We start from the raw sequence: 22,422 nt of genomic DNA, 5'->3' as shown, positions 1-22,422 counted from the left end.
GAGCGAGACTCCCTTTACGAGGAGTCTCTCGAAGGCGAGGATAACCCTCCCGCGGTCGACTCTTCAGTAAGCGCTCAGGCGCTGCTTGAGAAGTATCTACCTCACATCTACCCTCCGAGCGGGGGTATTGATGAAGCAGGGGAGTCCTTATTTTTCGCCCCGCCGCTTCAGGCGTCGAAAGGCATTAGGCTGACCAAGGACTTCAAGTCGGCCTTTGAGAATGCTGCCGCTCTAGCCAGCTCCCCACTGGTTAAGGGCAAAACACAGAAGTCTTATGGAAAAGAGTTTACTTTTGCCCAGGAGGACCAAGAGGCATTTTTTAAGCCTAAATCGTTCTCCCCAGAACTCGATCGTATCGGGGCGAGGTTGGGGGGCCGTTTTTCCTCCAACCAGCACGCCACGTCGGAAAGGCAGGACGTAGCATATGAGTGTCAAACCCGCTCGGCCCTTCGCCTGACGGCTTACCTCGGGGCCCTAATGGCTCTCAGAGCTCAATCGGCTGATTTGGGGGTGTCGGAGGGTGACGGGGTCGCCTTAGACGAAGCGTTACTTTCTCTGATTGGCGACTTATGGATGCAATTATCCTTTTCTGCGTCCCTCGTAACCAATGCCCGGCGGGAGAGGGTGCTTGGCAAACTCGGCATCCCGCCCAAGGAAATCACTAACTTCCTCCCGGGCATTCCCCAAGGCAGCAAGTTCCTCTTCGGGGGCGTAGCGGCCTCCCTCCTCAAGGAGGAGGTCGACGGTCGCAAGCAGGCGTCAGAACTTATTAAGGAGCTCAGACCCAAGCGCCCGGCGGCTCCCACGACGAGGAAGCCTCCAGCTCCGAGGGTGCAAACCCACCCCCGCTCTGCTGCTGCCCGGAGGCGCCGGGCTCCGGCACCGCCGCCTCGAAACTTTCAAGTCTCTCGAGACCAGCGAGAAGTCAGAGGCAGAGGCAGGGGAAGAGGGGGGCGACCCAATTCGAGGGCGCCGCCCAAACCGAAGCAGTCGGTTTGACATGCTGCCCCGAGCGCTGGGCAAGGTAGGCGGGCGTCTCCGTCATTTTCTCCCGGCTTGGGAGGAAATCACGGAAGACGCATACATCTTATCCGTCGTGCGAAACGGCTTCTTTATAGAAATAGAAGCCTTCCCGCACGGCGCGATTCGCATCGCCTCACCGCCTTCCTCCACCCTCCACCATCAGTACATTGCGGCCGAAATCGCCGCACTGGTGGAGAAGGACGCGATAGAGAGGGTGACAGACAACCCCAATCTTTGTCTATCCCCGATTTTCGTCATTCCCAAGCGCTCGGGCAAATTGAGAATGATTCTCAACATGAAGAGAATCAATACGTTCATTCCGACCGAACATTTCCGGATGGAAACGTTAGCCACGATCCTCCCCTCACTGGAGGCGTCGGACCTGGCCGTGTCTCTGGATTTACGCGACGCGTACTTCCACATTCCTATCCATCCAGCTTCACGAGATCTGCTGGGTTTTCAATTCGACGGTGTGACTTACCGATTCCGGGCCCTCCCGTTCGGGCTGCGACCGGCGCCCCGAGTGTTTACTCGCATAGTCACCACCGTGGCAGCCTATTTGAGAAGCCAAGGCCTGCGACTCTTCGTCTATCTAGACGACTGGCTTCTTGTCGCAGACTCAGAGGCAAAGTTGCAAGCTCACCTCTCCTTGCTACTACGGGTGACTCAGAACCTCGGGTTCATGATCAACTGGGAGAAATCGGAGCTCACTCCTTCCCGCGTTCCCACGTATTTGGGCGCGAGGATAGATATACCGAACCAGCTCGCGCGGCCCAGCCCAGACAGGGTGCGGTCGATCACGTCTCTCGCCCACTCCCTAAGGGGGCGCAGTCACGTGAAAGCCCGCGTCTGGCTTCAGTTACTAGGTTATATGGCCAGTCTAGTAGACATAATGCAAGATTGTCGTCTCTACATGAGGCCCTTCCAAAGACATCTTCTCCGCTACTACAGCCCCGGGGTAGACTCACTGCAGTCTCGGATTCCTCTGCCACTGGCTATCCGTCGCAGTTTAGCGCCCTGGACTCGCCCAGCATTCGTGGCTCAGGGCAAGCCACTACAGACTCCCCTCCCGTCAGCCTCAGTGACCACCGACGCCTCGCTCTCCGGTTGGGGTGGCCACTGCGAGGGGGAGATGGTGTCCGGAGATTGGGCTTATCCAGGCGCTCTCCCTCACATCAATGTGTTGGAGATGCAAGCGGTGTCCAACGCACTTCGCCACTTTCAGCACAAGCTAATCGGGCGGACAGTGCTGGTCCGTACGGACAACAGGTCTGTGGCAGCATACATAAACAAGCAAGGGGGCACACGGTCGGATTCTCTCGACGCGTTGGCTGCGGGTCTCTGGAAGTGGTGTCGTGCAGCAGAGATTGTCCCGATTGCCTCGTACATACCGGGCAGGGACAACCTCATAGCCGACTTCCTCTCTCGGGGGTGTTGCCTCCCCTCCGAGTGGGCACTAAACCCAGAGATCTTCAGGTCGATTCTCCACCGCTGGGGGCCGCTGGACATCGACCTATTCGCAACAGCGCTGAACCGGAAGCTCCCAGTCTTCTGCTCTCGAGTAAACGAGACGGAAGCGTCACATCTCGATGCTTTCTCAATGAACTGGGGACATCAGAGGTGCTATGCCTTCCCGCCTTTCTCCCTGATCCCGCAAGTCCTCCGGAAGGTGAAGGCGGACAGGGCGTGGGTACTTCTCATAGCACCCAACTGGCCGGGAAGGGCGTGGTTCCCTCAACTACTGGAATTATTAGTGGGGGATCCTCTCACTCTACCTCCGACAAGTCAGTTAGTTTCCCAGCCCCTCTCGGGAATCAGGCATCCGCGGCCGGAGTCACTACACTTGACTGCGTGGCCGCTCTCGGGGAGGATGCCCGGGCCCTAGGTCTGTCGGATCGGGCAGCCAAGTTTGTTTCGGAAAGCAGGCGTGCTTCCACGTTGGACTTATACAACTCCAGACTTGGCATTTTTTCAGAGTGGTGCAGTCAACGCTCACTCGATCTTCGCTCTGCTTCGATTGCATCGATCGCAGATTTTCTGGTTGACCTTTTTGATAAAGGCAAAGCGATCGCAACTATCAGGGGCTATCGGTCCGCGATTGCAGCGACGCACCGCGGTTTCGCGGACGGCTCTTCAGTATCTAACTCGTCAGTCATTACGGATTTATTAAAATCTTTTTTCGTGAAGCGTCCACCAGTCAAATCCTTAGCCCCGTCGTGGAGTTTGTCTGCAGTTCTTAAGGCCCTTGCAAAACCGCCCTTTGAGCCCCTAGCGGAGGCTTCTCTCCATAACTTAGCTATCAAAACAGCGTTTTTAATGGCTATCGCTTCGGGCCAAAGGCGAAGTTCTCTCCATGCCCTGTGTGTTTCACCGGGACACATTCGCTGGGAGAGACGGGGTGTTAGGTTAATTCCGACCCCCTCGTTCATCGCAAAGAATCAAACCATGTCCTCTGGTTCAGTTGAAGTCTTTCTGGCCCCTCTGTCTAGTTTTTCGTCTATTTCAGAGGATAGATTGTGGTGTCCCGTGAGGGCGTTAAAGTGGTACTTGGATCGCACTAAATCGTCTAGGAGTTCAGATCAATTATTTGTAATTTCACGTGAACCCTTTTCAGCAGCATCCCGCGACACCATCTCTAGATGGATTGTTGAGGCCATCAACTCAGCGGGCGCGGGTGCGTTGTTGTCTGATACAACCAGACCTAAGGCCCATGATACTAGGGGCATTAGTTCGTCATGGGCCCTTTTTCAGGGCATTCCTCTCGAGGACATTTTGAGGGCCGCCTTTTGGCGCTCAACTAACTCCTTCACTTCTTTCTACTTGAAGGACATTCCGTCCAGCGAGGCGAGATTTGCTGCTTCGGCGCTTAAAGCAGCTGCGGCTTTTTCCCCCTCTCCCTAATTTTCGTGGTTTTTGTTTTTTAAATTTTCTTAGGCTTACAATTGAAAACATGCCTCCCTACGGTTTGAGTCCATGTTGGTCTAGCAAATCAAGTAGATGTATGGAGTTATTGAAGTAAATTATGAAAATACTTACCTGATTTTCTTATTTACGAGATAACTCATACATCTACTTGATACCCTCCCACCGACCCTCCGCCTTGCGTAGCAACATGTTTCAACGTATGGGCTTGCAAAAGTTGAGGAAGATGGACGCTAATTGCGCGGTGTTCATGGGTAGTAAGCCTGAACGGGAGAGGGCGCGCTCGCGCTTTTTAATTCTTGGGAGTTCTTTTCGGGTATGGCAGTCCAGAGGGCTGAACTAGCAAATCAAGTAGATGTATGAGTTATCTCGTAAATAAGAAAATCAGGTAAGTATTTTCATAATTTGTCGTATATATAATCTGGTATATTGTACAATATTTATATATATATACACACACACACACATCCGACATTGAGGTGTCCCGTATTTGGACTGTCCAAATCCGGTCACCCTGGCTGGTTGAATTTGTTTCTAGTATACAGAAAATCGAATTTTTAATTTTTAAAAATATAATTTTAAATATAAATGTAAATATAATTTTTAATATAAATTTAAATGTTATTGTCTTTTTTTCAGGAGAAACTTGTATCAATACTCAGCAGTGTAAAGAGTCCATTCATCTACCAGAGACATCTTCACTTTGTCAACTTTAGACAGTGAGTACTGATCTGTAATTTATTATTGAGAATGATAGAATTTTAGCATTCTTGACTTTTTAGGTGGTCTGTCTCTGACGATCACCTCTTAATTTCGTCAGAATTTTCTATATTTATTTTTCGCACCTATGTTTGTCGCCAACTTTTCTCCTAATTTGCTACATCAATTTTGCTGAATTTTTTGTCATAAAGTCTATGATAGAGACGCCACACTTAGCTTTTAAAGGTCATCTGGTCATGATGACATCATCTACATGCCATTTTGTAATATTCTTTATTTGATCATATATCTACATAACAGATCATTAATAATCAGTCATATTTACATCATACAAACTTTAGGTCAAAGGCCAAATGTCGATGCCATCAAAGGTCATGCAAAGTCATGTGCACGTCAAAATTGAAAAATGCTCAAAATCGTCTATAATTACTTTACGTTTCAGGCCATTCTAAGCATTTCAATATTTTGCACACGTATGTGCACACGTTTTCGTGCTTAACGACATTACGCAGCATAAATTTGTTGTTTTTCTATATCTATCTATTGATGATATAAATCTGATTAAATTGATACCTCGATCAGCTCTCGAAGATTGTTAATGAGGGAGTGAGTACCCATTAAAGTTTGCAGCACGTGTGCGCGCGAGTTCTTTCCATAAGCTCTATATGGGCAAAAACGTGCCTATTGAAAATTCACTGTAGCTCTTCAGAACGAATGGGGGCCCCCAATATTTTTTTTTATATTTTGATAGAGTATGAATCATACATATGATTTCATGTCTCATTGGACCCTAACGTATATTATGACTTCATCAAAATGGCGTCGGAAGTCAAAATATCCATTTTGCGTGTAACAACGTCATAATAATTATGCAAATTTGGCTCATTCTCCTTGAATATTGATCAATTATCGCCCAATTGTAGCTGAGGTCTTACTCTGAGTTATTGCCTTTAATAAATGGATCATTCTTAAAAATTGCAAATAATAAAGGCAAGTCATTTTTCCTTTTTTTGCGTGTATTATCTCTATGGGACATGAATTTTTCTCAAAACTAGATTCTACATTCCTCTATTTCGTGAGCCTTATCTCCATTTTTTCTTGTCATTTATTCCTGAGCTTTTAGTATGTCATAGCTGAGTTTCTAAGCTTTTGCTAGTGTTGCCTTCATTTTCCAATCAGGTGCCGGGATCATGCCCGTATTTCACTTGCATTATTGGATTTGATATTCTTGTATTTTGCATACGTGTAAAGGTAAAGTCTATGGGAAAAAAAGACTTTGCACTTCTGTGCTATATGAAGGCATTTCTATAGGATTTTAGTAGGATTCGCTAAAAATCCCTTCAAATTTATTACATTTGTGGGTAAATAGTCATTACATTTGTGGGCGATCAAAAATTATTACATTCGTGGGTAAAGTGCATTACATTTGTGGGTGCAAAAGGGGGAAGCTGCACATAAAATCACAATCCTATGGTCATATTTTTACGTTTATGTTTGAAAAAAGGTAGGGGCTGAAGTCCTCCCCCCCCCAACTTCCGCAGCCATACCCTAAAATGTTTTGTCCTTGTCAAACTGCATCGGGAAAATGTCCCCATCCCCTTGTTGAACCAGCACGATTTTATGTTGTGAGGGGACGGTATCACGAGTATGATATACTGTTGAAACTGTCCCCACTGCGTACAAAGTGAACTGTGTATCCCATAGCGTGGGGACTGCATCACGAGTATACTATACTGTTGAAACTGTCCCCACCGCCGTGAAAATCAAACTTGATTTCCCATTGAGTGGGGACTGTATCACGAGTATATAATAGGGAGAACCCTAGTGTTTATATACAGTGTGTTTCATTTGTGTGTGTCATCATTTTGCTACAGAGCTGTGCGAGAGTTGGGGACTGTGTTCTGGAGAAAGGAAGTGATTTTCATGCGTTCTGGTAGGTGTGATTCTAATAATCCCCACTTTTGGATTTGGGGACTCACGATTATGCCGCTAATTACACCCAAACTCTTAGGATTAATTTTATTGACATTCCTGAAGAACAGAAGCAAATTGGAGAATTTTTTGCCTACTTTCACTTGGGTTGATCGGATTCGAACATTTTCTCTTTTGTGAGTGAGCTGGCCTGGCGCTAACCCAGGGAGATCCGGGGCCGGAGCTAGCTTGGAGCTGGCTGGCTCTGCGTCCCTTGCTACACAAAGGCAATTTTCACAGGAATCCCTCAGCTCTCAGAGACTTTAAACAGGCCATATATAAGTCTTTACAGGGCCAGGCAAGCTCATCTACCACTACTGCAGCCCCTTCCCCCTCTGGTCAATAAAGGTATTTTCATGTTGAATGCAGTTTTATGAATCATGTTATGTTTTACTGTATTGCCTGAACTTGAAGCTTGACTTGAACTTTTGTCAAGGACAATTCATGAAATCTCTCTAATGTGCATTTAAATCTATGTGCCAAAAGTTTTGATGGTTTAGACAGCTGTCAGATACTATCAAATGTTTTTTTTAATGTGTTTTGCTACCCAAAACTCCCGTCCGTTGGACATTTTGCCGCGCGCGCGCTTCCTCACAAAATCATACCTCTGCGAAATCTTCTGGATTCTATCATCCCAATGTTGGCAGCTCTGCTAATGTCTATCTGTCTATCAAATATGTATTTATCTGTTCATATATATTTCTATATCTATCTATCTGTCTATTTAAAGATATGATTTATCTACCTTTCTTCTATTAATCTATCCACTTATCATTTATCTCTCCATCCATCTATTCATCTTTCTTATGTGTATCTGTTTAAATCTGTATGTCTATATGACTGTCTATTTATCTTTCAATCCAATATCAACTCAGTTGTTTAAATCATTATGTCTGTTTATCTATTAGTATTTATCTTTCTCCGATCATCTTCAAATTTGGCATGAAGTTTGAGTATGGTATAGCGAAGCCCCCTATTGATTTTGGTGTGGGCGGAGACATCATTGCCATGATAACAAAGGTGGAAATAGCAGAGATTTCCTTGTGAGTGCTCTACTGGCTGCATTTCTTCAATTATCTTCAAGGTACATTATGGTAGAAAAGTCGCCTAATGATTTTGAAGTGGGTGGAAACATGGTTGCCATGGCAACCATATTTTTGTGGAAAATTTGGTAAAACCTCCTTTTTTTCCAGTTTGTCATACCAAATGGCATACAGAAGCAATATTAGAAGGTGATGCGAAGATGCCTATAATTTTTTGGTGGGGGAGGGGTCTTAGGGTTAGGTTTGCAAATATATCCAGATTACTCTATAATTGTATTCCCCAACAGGTGATACTGGACAATACGTTAGGTTCTGCAGAGTCACGCTGCTGCATCATATTATTGTCATCAAATTTGGTACCCATAGGCAAAATGTTGGCAGGGTCATTGTTGACATAATAATTGTATTTCTTTGTCAAATTTCTTTGTGAGCTCTATATATTGCAAGGACAGATGACGCGGTGGGTTCGGGGATACATGTGCGGGTCGGCCGCGGGACCTGCCGAGCATCTCTAGTTGTTTATTGGTATAAAAATTACATGTAGGTCAGCCGCTGGGGTAAGTTAAAATCACTCTCACGATAAATAGAAATATATTCACATGTATTCAACGGAGATTGTGCAAAGTAAGCTATTTAGCGATTTCACAATGCTCAACCCAGTCTGGCCGCATCACTTGCTGAAGAACATGACATTGATTCACAAAAACGTCATCAGCTTAGAACCTACAGACGGGAAACTTGGCTAAGACTCGAGCTAATCTGGTTATTATGAGGACTATTTTCGAAATATCAGAGAATGAAGCTTGTCCTATGATATTTTAGGCAGTCAGACACGATGAAAAGTTTCTATATGCCTGATCCAATTACATTTCCCAAAGTGTAATACTTGATAACGGAGTATGCTTGAAATACAGTGTAGATGATTTATTGAAACTTAATGTTCGCTCATCATTGACACAACCTACCAGGCAATTATGGGAAGTCATCAATAACCTTGGTCCCTGGTATTGCTCGAAGACGAAGAACCCACAGGGAAGTGTCGACCTCGGAATCCTCGGATGTCTTATGATAGAACGCCCTCTACTGTTGAGTTACTACAACCTAGTCACACTAGAATACTGCCCTCTTGTTGAATTTGCGGTTACAACCCGATCCTCCCGTTGATGGCTCTCAAACTGCTCAAGATGCTTCTACGCCGGACATTCATCTAGATCCTGTAACCCCCTTCTCATTATCAACAATTTAACCTAAATAATCACCCCGTCCCCAGTATAGTAGACTTGTTAAGAGGTTGAACGCTGCATTTTTTAGTACAAATGTCCCACTTGGCACAAATGTTCCTTGAGTCAAAAGAAAAAGATCCAAAGAGACACGCTGTATCTATGCAAATAAGCAAGTAATTTGCATAAATTTGCACATTATGTCGATATGTAAAAACAAGTAATTCAGAATATATTTTTCACCAGAACTGCCCTAAAATTGGAAATAAAGACTTAGGGTAAGACAGGGAAGAAAATTGGCATAAAATAATTGGGATATCCTTGTTTATTATTACCTAATTTACATAAATTATGCAAATTATAATTCAAAACAGAGAGTATTTTTTCAAGAATCCTGAACTGTTTTATAAATAACAGCAATTAATACAAAATGTCAACATTCTACATGAAAGAGAATATATTAGCGAAAACATCGATATGCTTCATGACAGTATTAGTGTCTTAATTTGCTTAGAAATAGGGCAAATATGTCGAAATGTATGACGTAATATTGCGCTATAAAACGAGATCAAAACAACCTCTATGTAACAGTCACACTCACGAATCGGACAATAAAGCGATCAATGGTATGTCATTCGAGATAACACAATCTCAACACAATAGCTTCCATCGGCTTCTCGTATCGCTTTTGTCGGTGTGTCTGCCACACCGTAATCTATGACACGTACGGGCAAAATGCATTTCGGTATCGGTAAAACACTATAAATTTTGTTTTATTTGTTTCTAATTCGTTTCTCTTGGAAAATTTACAGGAGACATTGCTTTGCAGGTTACTGCTTTAATGAAGCTCTGGCACATGAATCATGACGAATGTACCCCACCTCAATCCATATATTAACTTTGTTAAAATGTATATCTTTTGGAGACCCCAAAGTGGCAAAACTGCATCTCCCCGGCATTCCCGCTACTTTACAAAACCAGTTTGACTTGTATTATAAACTTGGAAAACACAGATGTATGGGACATCAGACAACATGATTCCTGAAAAAAGTTTTTTTTAATTTTTGTTTATTTAAGCCCACGGGAGCCCCCCGAATTTACCCCATCCCCTCTCCGTATTTTGACTTTAAATAAAAAAAAATATCATGTTTTAAAGCCATCGGCAAGGCAAATTGCGTTTTTTGGTATAATAAAGCAACTTTTATATCTATATTTTTATATTTATATTCATCTTTATTGATATTGTTATAATTATTATTACTATTATTATTACTATTATTATTATTATTATTATTCGGCCGTTTGTAATAGTGCTCTAGCACAGTAAAGGCTACAACCCAACAGGAGCATGCCTAGGATATCCTTTCCCTTTTTGGTTTTATGTATTAAAAAATAGTTTATTGTCTTCAGAACTCTTAAAAGATTACTTTTGTTTGTATTGATACCTTGGAATAGATTGAGGAGCAGGGTTGGCGATTTTTTTTATTTTTTTAAAAAAATAAAAAAAATCGGATTTATTTGATTTAAATCAGATTTTTTTTATTTAAATCAGATTTTTTTGATTTTTTTGATTTTTTAAAAGTTCCTTCGAAAAAAAGGGTAATTATCCCCCCCCCCCTTACTCTTACAATGACATCAATATTGATGTTATACATTTCACCCCTAATATTGTTCTTAACCACATATTTTGTAATTAAAATCCAGTAAAAATGGACAATTAAAGATAAATTTGAGGAATCATGTATCTGAACTTAATTCTATCATACATAGGCCTATGAAGGAATATTCCATAGGGAATTCCCAGTGAGTAGAGAAATTCCCCTCTGGGATTTTTCATTCAAATATTTAAAAAATCCAAGAGAAAAAAATCCCTTATCAAAACTGCCAACAAACCCTTTGCCAATTACTAGTATTCATGTATATTGTAAGAGAAATAATTCAAATCAATGATTTTTTTCATTTAGTCACAGCTTTACAATAGTCAAAGAGAGACTACAACTGTATATGTTTAGGATCTTTTTGATAAAAAGCTCTTCTCTTGCTACAGATATAGATGCAAAACTCTCAGTTTTGGAGAACAATATAGGAGATAGCTTAGTCAAAGGGTGACTATACTACATTTTGTTACTGTGATTTTTTTTTTTACATTAATCTACAATTTTCATTCCCATATTCTCTACAAAAAAAATCTGTTTGATCCATGAAGTATGAAAAAGAATCTACTTACTTTTAACTTAAAGGATAAAAACTGCTTAAATTACAACATATGTATTACAAAAAGAAGTATTTTATTTTAAATGAGACACAGCTTACAACTGCCAATGATTGTAACTGAAGTACCTGCATCTTAACATTAAAATGCAGTGTTAAATGTTTATTCTGAGTTTTGCAAATTGTTGTTATAGAGCTCTTTCCATTATTACATGCAGATACAAAACTTCCATTATTTGTAGCACTGAACATAAAATGGGCTGCAGTGACTTAAAAGGTTTATAAGAGAAAGCTTATGACTGTAATACATTATGATAATGTGATTTTTATAGTTATGTTATTTAAAACATCAAATGTATGATAAATGTAACAATACGAAATAAGAGGCATGTTAAATATGTTGATTACATGCAGGTATCATTTTTTATTTTACATGACAGAAGTAGTTATGTGTAGGCGAAGGATCAAAACTGGAAAACTGCCAACAAACCTTTTCTCATTGACTTTTATATATTATATATCTTTTTTACAAACTGCTCTCTGAAAAGTTGGATTATGTGAAAACTTTATGTTAAGAAAGAAATTGACTAATAATAACTGACAAAGAATGTAAAATTTCAGAAGAAAAACTCGACATAATTTACAAAAAATGAGTCCCTATTGACAACATAAATCTGTAGTTTTTAAGGAATTACGAATTTTATTAATTTGATTTTAATTTGTTTTAAGTAGATATGAAGACTTTGTTGATCTTTTATTGATATAAAGTTAATTCAAAGTTTTTTCAGTTGACTTGAAGAATTAAAACTGCATTGAACAAATACTTTGTCCATGATTTGTACATGTTTCAATGGAAGTGATTTAAATCAATGATTTTTGTCTCACCTGCGAAGCAAAGTGAGACTATAGGCGCCGCTTTTCCGACGGCGGCGGCGGCGGCGTCAACATCAAATCTTAACCTGAGGTTAAGTTTTTGAAATGACGTCATAACTTAGAAAGTATATGGACCAAGTTAATAAAACTTGGCCATAAGGTTAATCAAGTATTACTGAACATCCTATTAGAGTTTCATGTCACATGACCAAGGTCAAAGGTCATTTAGGGTCAATGAACTTAGACCATGTTGGAGGAATCAACATCGAAATCTTAACCTGAGGTTAAGTTTTTGAAATGTCATAACTTAGAAAATATATGGACCTAGTTCATGAAACTTGGACATAAGGTTAATCAAGTATCACTGAACATCCTGCATGAGTTTCACGTCACATGACCAAGGTCAAAGGTCATTTAGGGTCAATGAACTTTGGCCGAATTATATATATTTAGAATATCATCTAAATGAAGCCCTCATCTGGAAAAGGGCACTTATTAAAGGCAGCATCTACCGTACATTATATAGAGGAGGCCTTGGCACTGGGAAGAGGGGGCTGAAGCTTGTTTAATTTCTTGGGACCAAAATTTTACATTAAACCTTTTTTGATTTTCAAATTTACATCAATAAATTTTATGGGCAAATAAACAAAGAGGATTACACTACGAAATGAAGTTTTTTGGGTAACGTTTCTTTTTTTTGGTCACATCTGCCGGAATTCCGGGGGTGCTATCTATCGAGAATAATACATGCATCACCCCCCCCCCCTCTTCCGAAAAAATCTTGCGGGTGCTTCAGCCCCCGCTTTCAAGTACCAGGGCCTCTATATAATGTAGATGCTGCCTTTAATAAGTGCCCTTTTCCAGATGAGGGCTTCATTTAGACGATATTGTAAATATATATTGTCAAAACAAAATAAAGGGTTGGGCAACTACCGTCATGTACACGAATTTATTTTATGCAATATAAGACAATGCCTTCTATGTTTTTTTTTCAAGAGGAGAAAGTAAAGAGGCTTTACTGTGTGTAGTAGACATGTATCTTTCTTCCAAATGGGCTCTGAAAATATTTAAATTTAACATAGAGTGGAAGCAATAACGGGGTTTGAGTATTATAGAGCTTACGTGTGGCTTCTTTTTCAATGTACTACAGCTCTTCTACATGTCAAATGTAGAGTATTTTCTCCTCAATCTATTCCAAGATATCAATACTATCAAAAGTAATCTTTTAAGAGTTCTAAAGACAAACTATTTTTAAATACATAAAACCAAAAGGGAAAAGGGTATTCTAGGCATGCTCCTGTTGGGTTATAGCCTTTACTGTGCTAGAGCATTATTACAAACTGCAGAACAATAATAATGATAACATTAATAATAATACTAGAATTTAATTCGTCATGCGGACGAATTAGGTGGTCTGTCATGATTTGTCATTCAGTGCCGTCTGATGTATGAAATAAATCATTTAGATATCATTGATAATCTTGATCGTAGACATCCTAAGAATAAGTTTTGACCATTACTAAATGTGATTATTGATGTGGTGATGACAATCGTCAGACATACATCTTCAAACAGATACATACAAGATAGATGATTATACCTCACGGATCAACACGGCAATGCCGGCATGATCCGGGGAGGTCCGGGATAGTTTTGCCCCAGATGACTGTGAACACGGCATCAACACCGCAGCTTCACACGGATCTACACGGATCATGCCGGCAGAGCACGTCGTCAACACGGACCAATACGTCAGCAACACGGACCTACACGTCAGCTACACGGAGCAACACGGACCTACACGTCAGCAATACGGACGAACACGTCAAATGCGTTATCCATTGAGCTAGCATATTCCCCATAGAGATTACACGTAAGCAAATTTGAGAATTACAATTCCAATTTTGCAAGCGAAATACGGGCATGATCCCGGCATCTGATCAAAAAATGGAGGGCATATTTTCGGAAGCTTAGAATCTCGGCTACAACATACTAAAAGCTCAGGGAAAACTGACAAGAAACAATGGAGATATAGCTCACGAAATAGACCAATGTCGAATCTAGTTTTGAGAAAAGGTCATGTCCCATAGAGATTACACGCAAAATACATGTGATATGAAAAAAAGTAATTATAATCTGTTTTATCTTGCTAAATTTAAACTTTTATACCTTTAAATTATCATAAAGGATCATGTAAGAAGTGGCAAAAAGAAAAAAAAAGGGGAAAAAAAATTCATCTTGTTCACCCCAGGACTCGAACCCGCGCCCTTTAAGAAGCAGTCAAAGCCACGATATTCCCCATAGAGAATACACGTAAGCAATTTTGAGAATTATAAGTCCAATTTTGCAAGTGGAATACGGGCATGATCTCGGCATCTGATCAAAAAATGAAGGGCACACTTGCGAAAAGCTTAGAATCTCAGCTACAACATACTAAAAGCTCAGGGAAAGCTGACAAGAAAAAATGGAGATATGGCTCACGAAATAGAGGAATGTCGAATCTGGTTTTGAGAAAAAGTCATGTCCCATAGAGATTACACGCAAAATGAGGAAAAATGACATGCCTCTTTTCATCGCTGTTTTACGCAATGATACATTTCTCAAAACGAATATTCATGTTGACTGAGGAGAAAGAGTACATTCTTAACTACAACATATCGAAATCTGGGCGAAAAACGATATATATTCGAGAAGTTACAACCAAATTTGCATAAATTTGATGACGTCATTTTTGAAAAAATGAAATTTTTAGTTTAGGCGCCATTTTGATGACGTCACGATATAATTTAGGGACATTGATGACATGAAATCAAATCTACAACTCATACTCTATCGATATATGAAAAAAAAATTGGGGGTCAATGGACTATTTAAAGAGCTACAGTGAATTTTCAATAGGCATGTTTTTGCCCATATATGGCCTATAGTGAGAGCTCGCGCGCACACGTGCTGCAGACTTTAACGGGTGTTAATTTCGTCATTAATGGTCGTAGAGAGCTAAATTTGGTATCAAATTGCTCAGAATTATATTATCAATGCAATGATGTAAAAAAAACGGTGTTTCTGAGTTTCGTTAAGGTGTAACGCGCGGAAACGCGCGCGCATACGTGCGCGCGCGCAAATTTTTCAAATGCTTTAAATGACCTGAAACGTACTCTCGTTTGGTAAAAAAGTGATTTTGAGCATTTTTTAATTTTGACGCACGCGTACGCGCGCGTCGTGACCTTCAGGTGACCTTTGATGACATGATTTGATGACCCTTGACCTGAACTTAATGTGATGTTAATTTGATTGATTTTTGATAATTGATATTGGAGATATGATTGATAATGTGATTTTACAAAATGGCGCCTAGATGACGTCATCATGACCTGATGACCTTGAAAAGCTTCACTGCACGTGTCCATGACAGATCCTATAAATGACATGAAATTCAATAAAATTGATCAAGTCGATTTTGAGATAACTTGGCGACAAAAAAATCGTTAAAAATAAATAAATAAAAATAAGAAAATTCTGACGAAATTAAGAGGTGATCTGTCATAAATGACAGACCACCTAATTAATAATATAGATAAATATGAAATATAGATATAAAAGTTGCTTTATCATACCAAAAACGCAATTTGCCTTGCCGTTGGCTTTTAAACACGATATTTTTTTATTTAGTGTCGAAATACAGAGAGGGGATGGAGTAAATTCGGAGGGCTCCCGTGGGCGTAGGCTTATAAACAAAAAAAAAACTATCTTCAGGAAACATGTTAACTGATGTCTCATATATCTGTCTTTTCCAAGTCGATAATACAAGTCAAACTGGTGTGTAAAGTAGCGGGAATGCCGCGGGGGAATGCAGTTTTGCCACTTCGTGGTCACCAAAAGACTTTATATATTTTAACAAAGTTAATATATGGATTGAGGTGGGGTACATTCGTCATGATTCATGTGCCAGAGCTTCATTAAAGCAGTAACCTGCAAAGCAATGTCTCCTGTAAATTTTCCAAGAGAAACAAATAAAACAAATGGTGTTTTACCGATACCGAAATGCATTTGCCCGTATGTACCATAGATCACGGTGTGGCAGACACACCAAAAAAGCGATACGAGAAGCCGATTTAAGCTATTGTATTGGTATTGTGTTATCTCGAATGACATACCATTGGTCGCTTTATTGTCCGATTCATGAGTGTGACTGTTACATAAAGGTTGTTTTGGTCTCGTTTTAGCGCAATATCACGTCTTACAAATTAAGACACTAATACTGCCATGAAGCAAATCGATGTTTTCGCTAATATATTCTCTTTCATGTAGAATGTTGACATTTTGTATTAATTGCTGTTATTTATAAAACAGTTCAGGATTCTTGAAAAAATACTCTGTTTTGAATTATAATTTGCATAATTTATGTAAATTAGGTAATAATAAACAAGGATATCCCAATTATTTTATGACAATTTTCTTCCCTGTCTTACCCCAAGTCTTTATTTCCAATTTTAGGGCAGTTCTGGTGAAATATATATTCTGAATTACTTGTTTTTACATATCGACATAATATGCAAATTTATGCAAATTACTTGCTTATTTGCATAGATACAGCGTGTCTCTTTGGATGAATCTTTTTCTTTTGACTCAAGGAACATTTGTGCCAAGTGGGACATTGTACTCAAAAATGCAGCGTTCACCCCTTTTTTTGCAGTTAACAAGTCTACTAGTAGGGAAAAAACACTGTCGAATATTGCTCTACTGTCCTTTAATGCCAGAAGTATTAGGCATAAGACTGTCTCCTTGCAATCTTACTTGCAAACTAACCCAATTGATATTATTTCAATAAGTGAAACCTGGCTAGATAATGAATACAATTCTAGTGAGTTAGGACTTCCTGATGACTATTGCTTTTTCCGTGATGATAGGAATAACCAAGTAGGGGGAGGTGTTCTCCTTTCGGCTTGATCTCGTCTCCTTCCAAAGCGTCTACTGGACATTGAGTCTCCGGATATGGAAATGGTTATTTGTGAAATAACTCTAAAGAAGAAGGTTAAATGGATTATTTGCTCAATCTACAGACCACCAAACTCTAAGGCTGAATTTTTTGATAATCTTGAAAGGGTGGTAGATAGTATGCAGGCCCAAAGTAGGAAATATCAAGGTATTCGGTGGTTTCAAACTGCCTCGATCATAAGAATCCCCGTTAAATTACGAGAAATTTTTAGGCTAAAAAATACCCATTAATTATTCCTGCATTCACACCGCCCCGAAACATACCCTTCGGGATAAGTTCCCAAAGTTATAGGAGCATGCGCAGTATGGTCTGATAAGAAGGCAAGGCGCGAGATTCAGAATCACTAGCCCAACAGCCACCCACGCCGCCGCGCCCAACGATACGCTGGGCTAAAAGTTCCCGTAAATTGCTTTCACATTGCCAAAATACCTGCGACCTTGGAAAAATCCCCGGGAAAGTTCTCGTAATTTTGCCAAGTACCTACAATTTAGCGGGTATTTTCTTTCGGGGAATTACGGGTAGTTTGCTTTCACATTACCAAAATACCTAGTATTTTCTGATCGGGGTAAATTTCCCGATCAGAGAATAACTGGAACTGATGAACTTGGAGGCGGTCTGAACCACCTATTGTCTTTGTAGGGGACTTTAATATACCGGTACTGGAAAGATGAGAACTGTAGAAATAGGGATAGACTGCTTTAGATATTTGAAACAATGAATGTGACCCAATGTGTAACCGATATAACTGGACCACAGCTAGATGACCCACGTAAAGGTTCAATAATTGGTCTTGTTTTCGCTAATCATCCTGAACTATTGTATTGATGTTACTTCAAATTGTGTCATTAGTGATCACCATGCAATATTGATTAGATTTCATGCTTGTACACCTCAATTACCAAAGTCAATTATTCAGAAGTTTTTGTGTTACCAAAAGGGGGACTATGAACATCTGAACAATCTTCTTTATTAGGCTTGCTCCCTGAGACCTATTAATGAATGACAATGATGTAAATGAAAGCTTGGAAGGGATTTTTGGACTTATATCAAGCTGCTATTAATGACTGTATACCACATAAAATCCTAAATAAGAAAAGATTTTGCCCTTGGATAACCCCCGAAATCAAGCGGCTAATTTATAAAGCTAAGAAGCTTTTCATTATTTCCAAATCGCATGTGAATGATGAAAAGGGTGTAAGGAATGAATGGTGAGCATGTACAAAGTACAAAGCAGTTCGCAATCTCGCCAAGCATGAATCTAACAAATCTTATTGGAATTATTTAAATGGGCTTTTCTCCATGCGAGATAACAGAAAACGATTCTTTGGATACATGCGCTCGCTGAGACGCAACCCAACTCCACCAATAATTTCTAGTCATAATGACAGAGTATTAAACAAGCCTGATGAGATTGCCAATTGTTTCTCTGCTTATTTTGTTTCAGTGTTTAGTTCATGCGATTCTGACAATGTTCCGGAATTACGGAGTGTATGTTATTTCCCTATTGATCCAATGAGTACCCTTGATTTCCCTGCAAGTGAAAGATTCATGAAGCTTATTGACAACCTATCATTGAACAAATCTCCAGGTATCGATGGGATTATGGCTGTTGTACTCAAGAAAGTTAAAAAAAACGATATCAGTGGTATTACAGCGTATTTTCAGAATTTCACTTTCACTAGGTCAACTTCCCATTCAATGGAAACAGTCCATTGTAATTCCAGTTCATAAGTCTGGTAATCCCTCTGATTATCGTAATTATCGTCCAGGCTGCACTCACCTCAATAGTTTGTAAGATGATGGAAACTTTTATTGACAGATCAGTAGTGTCACATGTCGATTCATATGGTTTGCTCTCTCCAAAACAACATGGTTTCACTCCCAAAAGGTCATGTGTTACCCAATTACTTAATATCACCCATGACTGGTTAACGTCCCTGGATGTACTGCCCACTCCTTTAATCAATGCCATTTTCTTCAATTTTAGCAAGGCGTTTGACCGAATGCTGCATAGTCGTCTACTAAATAAATTATCAAAAAGAATACAATATCCAGGGGGATACGTGGAAATGGATTGAATCTTTTGTTTGTGGGAGAGAGCAAACCGTTCAGTTCCGGGGCTCACGATCATGCTGGTCAAAAGTTACTTCAGGAATACCACAGGGAAGTGTATTAGGGCCAAGATTATTCAATCTGTTCTTTAATGATATCACTCATGTAGTAAAATCGCAATGTGTGCTCTTTGCGGACGACACGCTCTCATACCGTATAATACGAAATGAGTCCGATAAACAATTACTCCAAGCTGACATTTCATGTGTAATTAACTGGTGTGAATCAAACAAAATGCAACTTAATGCTGCAAAAACTAAAGTTCTTAGGATTGCACCTCGTAAGAAAAATGTTGGGCAAATAGAGTACACAATTGACGATACAATGATAGAACAAGTACATTCCGTCAAGCAGCATTCTCGCCAGAAAAAAATTCACCCATGTCGGGGACTTGTGCTGCCACTCCTGGGGGGTTCACCCCTCCGCCGCGGAAGCGACGGCCTTTTCATCAAATAGAGACGCTAAGGAAGCCCCATTACGGCATATTTTTAAGCCCACACAAATGCACATAAATGCACAGATACTTGCCGTTCAGTCCAAAGAAAGAGAAGTGCAGCTTTCCAGCTTATGAATTGTAAATATTTTCAAGAAAAGGGAAATCACGAAATGCATTCAACTTCGGAACAAAACAGCGTATAAGATTGAGGGTCATGTGATATGTAATGAAGTTGGTCAATAGAGTCAAGACGCGTCATCCAACTTAATTCGCTGAGCGCATGCGTGTGGCTTTCGTGCACATACACAAATGCAAAATATATCATGGACACTTCCTAGTGATTTACGACTGTGTGTTCCAACACCAAACAACGTAAAGGCGTATTGATTGACATGTAAGTTTTGTGTGAGTCTGTGATCTGACGTTTCACCATGGAGCATAGCCGGTTTGATGTGCGGGGCAAACAGGGGAATAGGCAACGGAATGACCGTACCGTGCCGTCATATGCCCGCAATAGCAGCCGCTAGCTAGCTGGGCGCCTTGCCACTTTCCTAGCCGTAGTAGGCCTGTAAGTGGTCTTAAGTTGGTGGGACTTCGGCGCAACCCGATAAATGAAGTTGATATCACTAAGATGAGTTCATGGAGTGTATTATTTTTTTCTGAATATTTCCATTTAATTTTTCCACACATGTCGCTGAAATTTTACGCATGGTTCCACTTGGTCTCCATTTCCGCACGCATGGTGATTGAACCATGCGTATTATACACTGGCGAGAACGCTGCCGTCAAGTACCTCGGGGTCACCTTTAATTCCAGTGTTACCTGGGATGACCTGGGATGACCAGGTTTATAATGTTATTAAAAGGGGCAAATAGAATGCTAGGTCTAGGTCGAGATTAGGTAATGGCATGTCACAAAAGGCATTATTCTGTCTCTACAAATCACTTGTGTTGCCAATCTTGGTATACGGGGTCCCGTCATGGTACGTTTTCACTAGGAAACATATTGAAGCCCTGGAAAGAGTTCAGCGAAGGGCAACGCGAGTAATCTTGAAACAAAGACAACAGGAAATGTCTTACCCACAGCGCTTACAGACCCTTTCTTGGTTTACTTTTGAATCCAGAAGGAAGTATTTAATGATTTCATTTGTAATCAAAACCTGTATAACATTGTATCATGTGAGGCGGTCAAGGACAATGTAACGATACGATCTCGCCAGAGTGAACACACAATCCTATTCCACCACATGAAAGCCAGAACCGAACGTTTGCACCAAACTGCAATACATAGATTTCCAATTATATGGTAAAGTATGCCCTCACATATCAAAGATGAAATTGTATCTGGAAACATCTCAATAGTTCTGAACCTCCTTCGTCGTGAAATTCTTTGTGATTTTTGAATAATTAGATGTCTTATTTATGATATTTCCTTCTATAATGTTTAATTTATTATTTTCCCTATTGACCAATTTCAACTAAAGAGCAAGTTTATTCATAATTTATACACTAAATCTAATCTGGCCTATTTCATTTTCAGCCTCAACATTATGTCATTTGATATATATTTATAATTCTAAATTTATGATTGCTTTAATATTTGATGCTTATCATTCTAATGCTAAAATTGTTAGATTTTGGAATGAAAAAGAATAAATGCAATCAATCAATCAATGCTTGTATAGATACATAATGATGTGATTGGGGAGGTATTGTGGGAGTTGGCTTGAGGTGACCAAGTCACATGTATAACCATTGTATTTTGCCGATTCTAAATATTTTCATTTTAGTTTTATTTTCACCATTAGTGTTATGACCTAGATGGGGTTGGGAGGTTTGGGGAGGAAGACCTGTGGGTTATGGCTATTAAGTTAGCCTTTTCCATACCCAGGCAGCCTCTCCAACTCTCATCCAGGTCTTATTTTCTCTATAGATCATGTACAAGTTTGATTGATCTTGTCTCTGATCTGTTTGTATTCTTTGTTTTTTTGAATGCCAAATAACATAATAATAATAATAAATATGATCACAGTTCAGTCATGCAGTTCACTTATAGCCCTATTCCCTTCTTCACACATCTCTCATACACCGTATACATATTTTTACATTGTAATCAATTTTATCTTTGTGATTATATACAAAGAAATATCCATTGCATAATGTTTCTTCCATAGGCCTATTCTTCTTCTGAATAAAGAAAAAAAAACACTTCCAAGAAAAAATGTAAGCTGTGCTGTTGGGAGAGTACATGTACTGTGCTTGTACAAAACTCATAAACACAATGCTATTGCATGACATCACATGAACGGGCCCTTTCTCCATGAGTTAGATTGCATTTCCAGCTCTCAGATTTGGATGGTGTTTCGTTGATTAAATTTGGTATTTTATTTTTGTTTTGTTACCTGGATGAAGCTAGAAACTATTAAAGGGTTTGAATCTTTCTATTGATGTGAAAATCTCAGTTCTTGTGATCATCTTCCTATGTCTACTTTAACAGGGATTCTTGTGATCGAAGGAGTTTGAAACAATCGAAAGGAACTTGTCTTTTAACAACCTCAAATTTTGATAGCAGGAAGAAGATTAATTACTCTTCCAGATGAGCTCATTTTCTATTTGTTCATCTTTTGAAGACTAAATTATTATTTTAGCCATTTACAGAGAACCTTCCCTATTGATTTATTGTTGGTGTTGGGATGTCTGGTTACAGTGTCATGTTAGGAGTTATTGCTTTATTAGGTGATCTGTCAATCGACAGATCAACTATTAATTTCGTACGAATTTTCTTTTTTATTTCTTTATTTCTTTTTATTTTTCTGCCCTTTTCTTGTTAGTAATAAATCTCCAAATCTACATCATCAATTATCTTCAAAATATCACCAGATATGGAGACTTATCG

General features: G+C 39.9%; 1 protein-coding gene across 1 annotated transcript in view; it reads left to right on the top strand.

Annotated features, from left to right (window-relative positions):
• The window catches only part of LOC121413063 (uronyl 2-sulfotransferase-like), a gene marked incomplete at its 5' end in the record, with an annotated part of 47,196 nt that overhangs the window by 4,441 nt on the left and 20,333 nt on the right, over positions 1-22,422 (top strand). Inside the window, one exon of the mRNA XM_041605824.1 lies at positions 4,585-4,664. Coding sequence (XP_041461758.1) covers positions 4,585-4,664 — 80 coding nt within the window. The remainder of the gene's footprint in view (positions 1-4,584; positions 4,665-22,422) is intronic.

This window comes from Lytechinus variegatus, chromosome 4 (assembly GCF_018143015.1).
Source record: "Lytechinus variegatus isolate NC3 chromosome 4, Lvar_3.0, whole genome shotgun sequence".
In the NCBI taxonomy this organism is placed as follows: domain Eukaryota; kingdom Metazoa; phylum Echinodermata; class Echinoidea; order Temnopleuroida; family Toxopneustidae; genus Lytechinus; species Lytechinus variegatus.
This window is presented reverse-complemented; position numbering and strand designations above follow the sequence as displayed.